The 12,500-nt window shown below is 48.9% G+C and overlaps 2 protein-coding genes across 3 annotated transcripts in view; both read right to left on the bottom strand.

The window, feature by feature from the left end:
- The window catches only part of si:ch211-212o1.2 (uncharacterized protein LOC492735 homolog), a 12,885-nt gene extending 10,607 nt beyond the window's left edge, over positions 1-2,278 (bottom strand). The window contains exon 1 of the mRNA XM_036543722.1: positions 1,724-2,278. Within this exon, the coding sequence (XP_036399615.1) occupies positions 1,724-1,883 (160 nt within the window). The 5' untranslated portion in view covers positions 1,884-2,278. The remainder of the gene's footprint in view (positions 1-1,723) is intronic.
- A 5,520-nt stretch (positions 2,279-7,798) lies between these two features.
- znf423 (zinc finger protein 423) overlaps positions 7,799-12,500 on the bottom strand; it is a 130,055-nt gene continuing 125,353 nt past the window's right edge. For both annotated transcript variants that reach the window (XM_036543949.1, XM_036543950.1), the window contains exon 8: positions 7,799-8,192. In XM_036543949.1, coding sequence (XP_036399842.1) covers positions 8,163-8,192 — 30 coding nt within the window. In that variant the 3' untranslated portion in view covers positions 7,799-8,162. The remainder of the gene's footprint in view (positions 8,193-12,500) is intronic.

Raw genomic sequence — 12,500 nt, 5'->3', positions numbered from 1 at the left:
GAAGAAGGAGCGAGAGGTGCGTGCGGGCTGTTGCGCAGGAGATGCGCGCAGCTCTGCGCAGGGCGAGGCGCAGGCAGTGGCGCGAGGCGCAGGCATATGGCAGGAAGAGCGAGTGCAGCTGTTTGCTGACCCTCGGGTCACTCTAATGAGTCTCAGAGTCTGCTGAGCAGACCGCTGCCTAATCAATCCCATCCTGCCGTAAGCCGCCGCTCATGAACACGGGATCCGCCACTGCAGCTCCTTACAGCGCTGAGCAGATAAACCTGCACTCCGAAAACACGCGCTGCTAACCCCCCCCCCCCCCCGTCCTCTCGCCCCCTCAGCCACGCCCTAACACCCCTGCACCAGCATTAAACAGAGGGGAGAGGAGCACAGCAGACAGGCAGAAAACTCTTGCTCATCTCCAATCCCGCATTAAGATCAAAACGCATTACTAGATTAACTTACTAACCCTCCAACATACATATATGCACACACTCACACACACACACACGTGCACCCACACACACACAAACACAAACAAAAACACACACACAGACCCACTCATCTCCGTTTCCTCCTAACACTGTTCCTATAAGAGTAATTAGCGATTTTTGCCAGGAGCAGCATATGTGTTTGACACAGTGAGGGTGTTGCCTGGCAATAGAGGCAAACAGTGTGCGAGATCATTATCACTCTGACAAAGCATTCCGAGCAGATCTGTTTATAACCGCACCAATCAGCGCTGCCTGTCACACAGCGGCACTGCAGGAAACACCCCCTCTATCGGTTTAGCCCTCACTTTGTGTTGTTTTTTTAAGAAGCTGATCTGCATCAAGTCCTGAGCACGTCTTACTAACCTCAACACCAGCAGCAAAGCCAACGGCAGCACGCACCTGCTCCTGATAGTTTTAGTGACGAGGCAGTCAGCTCCTGTTCATAATGCTGATAAAATTACTTTGGTCCTGTTAAACTTGCAATACTGCGTCACTGTGAAAGTCTGGAGAAGAGAAGTAACTCGCTGCAGGAGAGTACAGACTTTCTTCCAGTACATGCTGAACGGGCGGAACCTTCGCACTCCCTGCTGTCGCCCGTCTGTACCCTCAACAGGTATCTGCACATCAGTCTAATCATCATAAAAAGCAAACTACACCATACAAGTGGATACATATTAGCATACAGTGGTGCAAATGAACATTTAAGCTGAAAATATGCTCATATGTACAGCTGTGCCTTCGTGGGTAGTGTAAGATCACACTGCCCGCTGATGCGCACCTGATCCTTAGGGTTTGTTTTTTCGTTCGCACTCAGAGCTGCTCTGGATAGGACAGCCTGCCAATAAACTAAAGCGGTGATGAGCGCTGCCTGGGGGCAGGAGTGAGAAACTAACACTCCGCCTGAATATCACTATCGCTTATCAGTTAACAGCGCTACTCGCCAGGCATGAGTACCAACTTAACTTGGCTGGCAAGGTATGAGAAATGAACTTTAATGCCTGGGATCCGACACAAGCTGTCAAGCTAGTTATAGATCAGCGCCCCTGTCCCTTCCGCCCACACATTTGCAAATGTACTGCACACCAGCTAGCTAACCTGAGCGTCTTTCAGTTAGTTTTCAGGGGGTTGAGCAGGAGTGCGTGTGAAAATAAGCAGTGCCATCTTCAGCTAGCTCACAGGTGCGACTGAGACTGCTGCTAGCTGTTTGATTTTTAGGTTAGTGTTAGTGTTGTCATTATCAGTCTTACCCGGAGAGTAGAGCTGGGCCAGCTGCCGGGCCCCGGCGTGCAGCGGTCCCCAGCGGGGCGCGGTGCTGCGGGCGGCCGCTCCGTGTTCATTCCCATTCGGATCCTCCTCTGCCATAGACCGCTGTTTGATCTCCGTCTCCGAAAGCAGCGCAGCCGCCATCCTACCCTCGTTTCAACTTGTTTCAACTAAAATGCATAAATGGTAATCGGACCTTTTAAAAAAATCAATAAGACGGAGCTAATATGTAAAGGATCAGGCGTCTGCTCTCTCGATCCTTATTAACTAGTTAGCGGGTTGGCTGACGGGTTTATTGCTTCACTGCGAGCAGCACATCAGCACACCCGGAACTACAGTCCACAGCCTCGCCTGAGTCATGAGCACAACAGTGACGATTGTGTGGTTTGCTACGACTGCTCGATTAGTTGCGATAGTAAAGACACTACTGTATTTACCAAGACTTGGGCGGGTGGTTAACAGGTTGGCCAAGGCCCGCACTTAAATGCCTATTAATAACACAAACTTTCAGCTTTCCTATGCCAGCAACGCTGCTGCTAAGGGAGGAGCACCAAACTATAATGGACGTTCGAGGGTAAAGCACGTGCATACGATACGGTTTAATTAAACCACATTGCGCAAAGTGCTCCTTTGTTCACAGATAAGAAAATCATTGAGATCAAAATTAGCTGAGATGTTGACGGTTTCCGGTCCGGCTTTAGGAAAATCATATTTCACCCTCCACCACTATAGTACTTCAGTAGGAAAATAGCGATGATCCCTTGCATCGGCTCACGTCTCCGCGATGTTGCGTAGTCGCGGCGTCCCAAACCTGACGCTCACCCCGATCCGCTTCACCGGAGCCTCTCCGATATCACCGGGCGGGCCAGCGAGTCGGCCAACAGGGTGGGGAAGGGGGAAGGCGGGAGGTTCAAATGTTCACGTAGTGATGGGCATTTCAGCGATTTACTGAACCCCGGATCTTTTTGTTCGGATTACAACGAATATACGACAATATTCAGTTCAGATTAACTGAACTGGGCGACAGTGGCTCAGGAGATAGCGCAGTCGACTGGGGATTGGAAGGTTCGAATCTGGCTCATCCTGGCATCCAGTGTCGAAGTGTTCTTGAGCAAGACACTGAACCCCCAACAGCTCCCAGTGGCCAGTTGGTAATATATGTATAGCAGCCTCTGCCACTGGTAGGTAGATGTGAGGCATATAACTGTAAAGTGCTTTGAGTACTCAAATGAGTAGAAAAGCGCTATATAAATGCAGTCCATTTACCATTTACCATTAAAGCATCTGGGTCTGTCACACGCACCCGTAAATCCGAAATCCACACAGGCCTGATATTGCCTTGGCTTTTTTGATCTCAAAATAATTATTCTTTCATTAAATAATAGTTGCAATTGTTGCTTGGATACAGACGGTCACTACGCACAGTGCCGCTGCTTCCTTCCATTCAGTGACGGAAGATCCAGGACTCAGACTCATAAACAGCTTCATCACTGTAATGTAGTCCTGATCATTTATTTTTGGCTCATTTTTAATAATATGAAGTCAAGAAAGGACTGTTGAACTTAATTTAGCTCTATGTATGTATACGTGTGTGTATGTATATATAAGGAAACACACCAGGCAAACTCATTGAGATTCACAAGAACAAGATTCACACATTCATGTCCTGAACAAAGTAAACGAGATTCACACATTCATGTCCTGAACAAATTAAACGAGATTCACACATTCATGTCCTGAACAAATTAAACGAGATTCACACATTCATGTCCTGAACAAATTAAACGAGATTCACACATTCATGTCCTGAACAAACTGAACTCATGGCAACAAACTCTGCAGTTGTGTGAGTGCCAGAGGACACAGAATGCCATCCATCCTGTGTGTGTGTGAGTGTGTGTGTGTGTGTGTTTGAGTGTTTACGTGTGTGTGTGTGTCTGTGTGTGTGTGTTTGTCTGTGTGTGTCTGTGTGTGTGCCCGTGTGTGCGTGTGTGTGCGCGTGTGTCTGTGTGTGTGTCCGTGTGTGCGTGTGTGTGTGTGTGTGTGTGTGTGTCTGTGTGTGTGTGTCCGTGTGTGCGTGTGTGTGTGTGTGTGTGTGTGTGTGTGCGTGTGTGTGCGTGTGTGTGTGTGCGTGTGTGTGTGTGTGTGTGTGTGTGTGTGAGTCTGTGTGAGTGTGTGTGTGTGTGTCTGTAAGTGTGTGTGTGTGTCTGTGAGTGTGTGTGTGTGTGTGTGTGTGGGGGGGTTTTTTCACAGGCACCCCTGGCTCTGCTTGGACTCAAACACTCAGGGGTCCTGCTAGCAAGTTCTCTCTGGTGCTTAGGTGCCAATGTAGCTAACTAGCTAGTCCACGCAAAGAGTTACTGTACTTCCATTAGAAGAGATATTCATGCAAAACATTTTATTTTGATGATTCATTAGTGTACCTCATACTTCACACATTTAATTATAATGATACCTGAAAACATTAACATTACATGTTTACAGTTAAGTGAATGAGTGTCCACCATGTTTTTTTTACTTCTCTGCACGTTTAAGTCACTGACCCCAGATCAGTGGTCTCTGCACATGATGCAAAGAGTGACAGGTCACCAGTGTTGCCCCCTGAGAATGAGGGGGGTGGGTTAGCGAGCGAGGGGGGTGGGTTAGAGAGCGAGAGGGGTGGGGTAGAGAGTGAGGGGTGGGTTAGAAAGCAAGGGGGGTGGGTAGAGAGTGAGGGGTGGGTTATCGAGTGAGGGGGGTGGGTTAGCGAGTGAGGGGGGGTGGGTTAGAGAGTGAGGGGGTGGGTTAGAGAGTGAGGGGGGTGGGTTAGCGAGTGAGGGGGGGTGGGTAGAGAGTGAGGGGGGTGGGTTAGCGAGCGAGGGGGGTGGGATAGAGAGTGAGGGGGGGTGGGTAGAGACTGAGGGGGGTGGGTTAGCGAGTGAGGGGGGTGGGTTAGAGAGCGAGGGAGGTGGGTAGAGAGTGAGGGGGGTGAGTTAGAGAGTGAGGGGGGTGGGTTAGCTAGCGAGGGGGGTGGGAGCATAGGGGTGTAGGTGGTTATGGTCCCTTCTGCTCACTCAGCTCAAACACTGTGTTGTAACGGTTAATGCTACAGAATTTTAACATTTGTACATTTTTTCGTGTCATTATTCCTCAGCTACCTTGTCAACGTTAAGAGGCTGCAGCTCAGTTAATTTGAAGTTTAGCTCTACTTTGTGACTGACACTAAATTTAGCCCGCAGGCTAGATGTGACTCCTGTCTCTTCAAACTCACAGAAGTAAAAGTCATCTTTAGAAGATCAGCTTGACTGTCTTTTATTTTTATGACACAAATGCATCCCACAAGATCAGATTGGAGCCAATGTAACCCTCCTTTACAATTTACCTGCTGTGTGTGTTCACATCTGCTGCCCCCTAATGGCGGAATACTGCCAGTTACATTTTAAAGTAGATAAATTACATTAAAATGAATGCAGCCACAGCTTTGGGTGGTGAAAGTCAGACTTGGGGTGACTTCACTCAGAAAGCTGTGGAGTCGTGGCCAGCTGGCGTGTCCTGCTCACAGCGCACAGCGATGGCAGTCAGCGTGCTGCTGCTTTATCAGCGCGTTCCAATCGCTGCTTTCTGGGAACGGACTGCAGCCTCTGGCCAGCGGCGGCTCTCAGAGCCAGCAGCAGCACAAGCTGCTGGAACCCACGGATGCAGTTAAGGCAGAGACGACGCTGTGGAAACAGCCTGAGCCAAGCGGGAGAAAAGGCTCAGCTCCGCACACAGGTACACAGGTATGCAGGCACACAGGTACACAGGTACACAGGTATGCAGGCACACAGGTATGCAGGCACACAGGTACACAGGCACACAGGTACACAGGTATGCAGGCACACAGGCACACAGGTACACAGGCACACATGTACGCAGGCACACAGGTATGCAGGCACACAGGCACACAGGTACACAGGTACACAGGTACACAGGTATGCAGGCATACAGGTATGCCTGACTAAAACCCCCACACAGCGAATGTGACGTGGCTGATGAGGCTGGGCTGTTGCTGGCCTGCATACTCTGGTCCCCTCAGGCTCTCCGGGACTCACATTGGGGATTAATGCTTCTCTGTTTCTGTTGTGGAACTGCGCTGATTCCTTTGTTTTTATTATGTTTGGATTGGCTGACATGGACACTGACTATGGACAGCTGTCAAGATCATCTGAAGAGCCGTGAATCTGTGCAGCTTCTGCTTAGTATTTATCTGAAACACACACCCCGAATTACAACCGGACCATCCCATCAACCTATTCGCTGACCTCGTCAGCCCATCCATGTGCTATAAACATCAGTGGTGTGCACTCATGCCAGGCACATGCAGCCCTGGGGCACGTGTCCTGCTGTGAAACGGGGTATATCTGCACGTGTCCTGCTGTGAAACGGGGTATATCTGCACGTGTCCTGTGCTGTGAAACGGGGTATATCTGCACGTGTCCTGCTGTGAAACGGGGTATATCTGCACGTGTCCTGCTGTGAAACGGGGTATATCTGCACGTGTCCTGCTGTGAAACGGGGTATATCTGCACGTGTCCTGCTGTGAAACGTGGGTATATCTGCACGTGTCCTGCTGTGAAACGGGGTATATCTGCACGTGTCCTGTGCTGTGAAACGGGGTATATCTGCACGTGTCCTGCTGTGAAACGGGGTATATCTGCACGTGTCCTGCTGTGAAACGGGGTATATCTGCACGTGTCCTGTGCTGTGAAACGGGGTATATCTGCACGTGTCCTGTGCTGTGAAACGGGGTATATCTGCACGCGTCCTGTGCTGTGAAACGGGGTATATCTGCACGTGTCCTGCTGTGAAACGGGGTATATCTGCACGTGTCCTGCTGTGAAACGTGGGTATATCTGCACGTGTCCTGCTGTGAAACGGGGTATATCTGCACGTGTCCTGTGCTGTGAAACGGGGTATATCTGCACGTGTCCTGCTGTGAAACGGGGTATATCTGCACGTGTCCTGCTGTGAAACGGGGTATATCTGCACGTGTCCTGTGCTGTGAAACGGGGTATATCTGCACGTGTCCTGCTGTGAAACGGGGTATATCTGCACGTGTCCTGCTGTGAAACGGGGTATATCTGCACGTGTCCTGCTGTGAAACGGGGTATATCTGCACAAGTCCTGCTGTGAAACGGGGTATATCTATGATATATCAGGTGATAACACCTGATAACTGCATATCCTAAGGACTGCTGTGGCATTAGCCACTTAACCAGAATATGCACTTAACAGTAGAAATTTAAGTCAAATCAATTGAAAGAGGAACAGCAGCACATACTGCAATAAAACTTGTCCCACTTCAGTGTCGCGGCCTTTGCTGGCTTTGGTTATGGGTTTCCTCAGGTTAAACGCTCAAACAGGCCTGACAACATGCTGCAGTCATTAGTGGTCAACTTCACTGCCTGTTTCAAAGCTTTCAAAACCCTAAAGCCTGGCAGTACAGGCATTTCCACACTTGATCACAGTTAAACTGGAAGAGGCACCACTTCAGTGATATTTCAGATTGACGTACAGTGGACAGAATTATGGTGACCATTTGAAGATATATGCAGCAGATTAATAAAAAGACTCAAAGCATATGCATGGATTCCCTTTATTCATTAATTTCATCACTTATTTCTGACTGTAATAGTTATTGCATTCTGGTTAATTCACATTTAAAAAGCAGACACCATCCAGTTGCACTGTAACTGATGAGACTCGTTTTTACAATAACCATTAGTCCTGTGAACCAGAAAATCCAATCAAACCAGTATGTTATTATTTAACGTCATCTGTTTTTTGTCTTTTTATTGTAATTACAAAAGGAAAATATATAATAATAATAAAAAGGAGAAAAAATCGGAAATATTACGATTGGCAAGCGATCACAACACAGCACAAGTACCTATTTACCGCAAGAAATAAAAGGTACAAAAAACCAAAACAATCGAAGAATGATAAAAACGAACAAAAATGCAGAGAAATTGGCACCTATTAGATACAAGAACCAACAGAGAAACAGAGAAACAGAGAACCGGAGAACCGGAGAACCGGGGGAGGAGGAAGGGAAGCTTCTCTAAAGACTAAAACCACACAAGGCCATTTCTTTTCCCTCATTTTTTCTTCTTTCATAAAAAAAAGAAACCAACAAAAAAAGCACAACTGGAAGCAGGACGATAAAAATACTGAATGTAGAATACCTTTTTCTCTCCTTCCCTCCTTCTTTTCTTTTCTTTTTTAATGCCTCCCATTAATATTCATTTCCCACTGCTTGTAATAGCTGTGCACAGTGGCCCAGTTGCTGGGGTTTTACATGTGAGGAGAAAATGACACTTTGATTGGCTGTGATGCTGAAATGGTCGGCTCCAGCTGTGGGGCTTCGGGCTTGGGGCTGGAGCGGCCGTCCTGCAGGGGCAGCTCTCACTGCGCGTGCTGACTCAAAGTGTGGTTCTGGGGGAAGAGAGGAGGAAGCATGAGGAGAGAAATAATAAGCTACACACACCCCCACCCCCCTCCAACGCCCGCTGCCGCCCCCATCAACACACACTACCTGCTCTAATCACACAGCCAATGCATGCTCACACACGTGCACACACACACACATGCACACACACGCACACACACACACGCACACACACGCACACGCACACACGCACACGCACACACACACACGCACGCACACGCACACACACACACACGCACACACACACACTCCAGCAATCATTTATTTGCATTGTCCAAGATGGCTTAGAATGCTGGTCTGGGTACTTCTTTACTGAAATTTAAAGCCAGATTAAGCTATACATGAATTTTCTAAATTTGTTTTATTTCAGTACAACATGAGGCACACCAAACCAGCCTTGTGTGTTCTGTCTCTCCCTCACTCACACACACACACATAAAGCTTATTCACATGCCTTATTTATTTCACACTCAGAGCTTCAAAACTGATTTAATTCCAAATCCCTTTCCTCCATTTGCTGAAAATACTGGGGTACTATCTTTCCACGGCAAGCCTCAGATTTAGTGATAAATCATAGCTTACATCAGTAAGGTGGATTTTTTTATATAAAAGTGAAGGACCCTCTTTTACATCTGAGAGCTGAGGTGCGAGAGCGCAGCAGAGAAGGGGTTAACGCGCTCGCAGCCGCCGCGGCGCTCCGCGTGCTCCGCCACCGTGTCCCCGGACGGTAAACCGAATTCCCACCGTAAGCGCCGCAATCATCCTCTCCTCCTTTTAAAAGCCGCTTCGCCAGATTAATCTCTCCGACAGAAAGATCGGCTGTGTTCTGTGCACCAATAAAAATGAAAAGGAAAAAAACTGCGAGGGATTAAACATGCTTTTCCGTCGATAAATATTTATTCTCTCACCCTTATCTTACTGCACATATTTGCACATGGTTTTGGCAGGAGGCGATGTTATTCCGGCAGTCAGGGCCACTGGCTCGTTTTAGTGCCCAGACTGACTGCAGTCTTTCAGCCCCCCCCGCGCAGATGTGAGCGGAGACTCGCATGAGGGCCGCTCTCCGGCGAGGAGCCACTGACCCCATTATGAGAGCAATCCGCTGCTTCTGACGCGCAGCCTGCACTTCCACACTCTGCCAGCAGAGGTCAGGCTGGTCCCTTCCTCATCCACTCTCACAGGACAGAGAAGTGCCTGACAGTGGATATGGCACTGTAACATTTCAATCTAAACAACAGCAAAATCCTTTTTTGTCAGTCACAAGACATGTCGGACTCATTCAGAGTGCACTTGCTATTACTGACAGCACAATAATTATTACAATTCAGAAACAAAGTGTTTTTCGCCAGGTCTCCACAACCGACTGCTATCCCGGGTAGAAGGAGGTGACAGACTGCAGCAGTGTGTGAGATATGGTTCCTCTACCTCTCCTCCCACCTGCAAAGTCCCCCAGACCTCTGTATCAGGGACAGTCTAATTTTCAATAGATGCTGCCTCTGGGCCATATTATCTGTCAGCATAATATCCCGTTACACTTTTATTCAGATCACTTGCAACTGAATGTTTCAATCAAACCTGATGATAGCAGAGAAATATTGGTAATCCAGAACTGTTTGACATTAAACACTGAATTTCTCAGAATTTCCTTCAGCTGAATTTTGCTAAAACAGGAGCTATGTTTCTGTGTCCCAGATCACATCTGCTTCATTCTGAAATGGGCAATTTAATACCCCATGCAAAAACCTGCTGAGAAGACCCAACATGTTAATAAGGTAATATTAAGGTATCCCAGGAAAGCTGTTATCAGTAAGAAATACTTACAAAATCACATCTTTCTTATCTTTCGTTAGGCTACTGCAACCCTCTTTATCTGAGGCTGAATGGCCAGACATGGTCCTGTCTGCAGTTAGTCCAAAACACTGCTACAAGCCAGATTCACACTCATTCCACACACTCCTGTCAGCCCCTTCACACCAGTAGCCTTTAGAATTAATTCTAATACTTTATAGAATATTTATATGGCTGTATTTGAATTGTGTCTCTTGGTTACACTGTAGAATTTCTAAACCCTTATGTACATCAACATGTTCTTGGATCAAGCATGTTGTGTCTGAGCTGAAAACCTGCGTAGGTGACCTCACCCTCTGCACAGACTCCTGAGCTGAGAACTCTTCACCAGGAGACATCAGGGCTGCGCTGACAATGTCTGCTGTTAAGCCACTTTAAACATGTTCTTTTCAAACTGGCTTTTATGCTTTTGTAATTATATTTCCTTTTCTCTTAGGAACTGCAGTGGGGAACTCTCAAACAGACACATGCACACATATGTGTATGTATGTATACACCAGCACTCACACACACACACACTCACTCACACACACACACACGCACGCACACACACACACACGCACGCACATGCACACACACACATGCATGCACGCACATGCACACACACACATGCATGCACGCACGCACATGCACACACACACATGCATGCATGCACTCACTCACACTCACACTCACACGCACGCACGCACACACACACACGCACGCACATGCGCACACACACACATGCATGCACACACGCACATGCACACACACACACATGCATGCACTCACTCACACTCACACACATGCACGCACGCACGCACGCACACGCACACGGGCACACACACATGCATGCATGCACGCACTCACACACATGCACGCATGCACGCACATGCACACACACACACACGCACGCGCACGCACACACACACGCACACGTACACACACACACACACGCATGCACACACACGCACACGTACACGCATGCACGCACACGCACACGCAGACGGGCACACACACACGCACAGGCACACGCACACGCATGCACGCTGGCCTCAGTAAGCTCTCTTCATTTGAGAGCATGGTCGGGGGCAGTGGTATTGATCGAGCCCCAGGCGATCGATATGGTGAATGGTATGTGTCTCTGAATCTGATAATGACTCTCAGCGTGACGCCAGTCCTATGCAGCTGTAATTGATATATTCTCCAGGAGCCGGGGTAGGTCTGTGCTTTAAACAGCTGAGAGAACCATTAACCACACCAGCACCACCCACTGCATCTTCAACACACACACACTCTCACACACACTCACACACTCTCACACACACACACACACACGCACACACACACACACTCACACACACACACACACACACACACACACACATTCTCACACACACTCACACACACACGCACGCAGGCACGCACTCAAACACACACACACGCACACACACACACACACACACGTATGCATGCATACACACACAGCATCACATACACCACCACCTCATACTACATCATAAACACTATACACCACCACTGCACACATGATATAACAGTATGTCACCTGTTCACTTTCTCTTCTAAAATCTACTACCTCACAAATACAGCATCATGCACGGCATCACAGTGGTTTTAATCAAGTGCATCAAACTGATTTTCCTCACATCCCATAATAATAATATCAATAATAATATCATGATGACATAGAACAGTAGAACAGCCAGTTGGGGCAGGGTGGAGGGGGGGTGTGTGCTGGGTAGAACAGCCTGTCGGGGCAGGGTGGAGGGGGGCTGTGTGCTGGGTAGAACAGCCTGTGGGGGCAGGGTGGGGGGGTGTGCACTGGGTAGAACAGCCTGTGGGGGGGGGGGGGGGGGGGGGCTGTGTGCTGGGTAGAACAGCCTGTGGGGGCAGGGTGGGGGGGTGTGTGCTGGGTAGAACAGCCTCTCTCTGCTCAGTCAATATCAACGCTGTCATTGTTTTCCTAAACTGGTTATAAAAAAGAGGCTAAATCCAGCGGAGCGGTGGGCTCCTGGGAAATATGGCCGGCGCATTAGGGATGCGGAGAGTGCGGCTGCCGCAAACACAGGGGAAAGAGGGATAAAGGCAAATCAAATCCGCCTTTCCGCCCAGCCCTCCACACGCCAACGCCGCCACCCTGTCACTTTCAATCACGCACACGCTCACAGCCAGCCCCCAGACTCCTGCTCTCCCCCAGACTCCTGCTCTCCAGCGCCCCCCGGGGGCCAAATGTGTGCCTGCCGCTGGCTCCGCCCCTGCCACTGTGTCCTTTCTCTTTGTTTCTTTAAAGCTCCGCCCACTGGTCCCCCTGGGGCAGCTACACCGCCCTCTGCAGGCAGGGCTGTCTACGGCACTGAGAGAACCTGGATTTACAGCAAAAACAGGAAGAGGAAGTTGTAACGGGAGGCGGGGGAGGCCCCGCCCTCAGCTCCCCCTCTGCTCCTTTT

This window comes from Megalops cyprinoides, chromosome 13, assembly GCF_013368585.1.
Source record: "Megalops cyprinoides isolate fMegCyp1 chromosome 13, fMegCyp1.pri, whole genome shotgun sequence".
In the NCBI taxonomy this organism is placed as follows: domain Eukaryota; kingdom Metazoa; phylum Chordata; class Actinopteri; order Elopiformes; family Megalopidae; genus Megalops; species Megalops cyprinoides.
The sequence above is the reverse complement of the archived record's forward strand: the minus strand, read 5'-3'. Positions and strand labels throughout refer to the sequence as shown.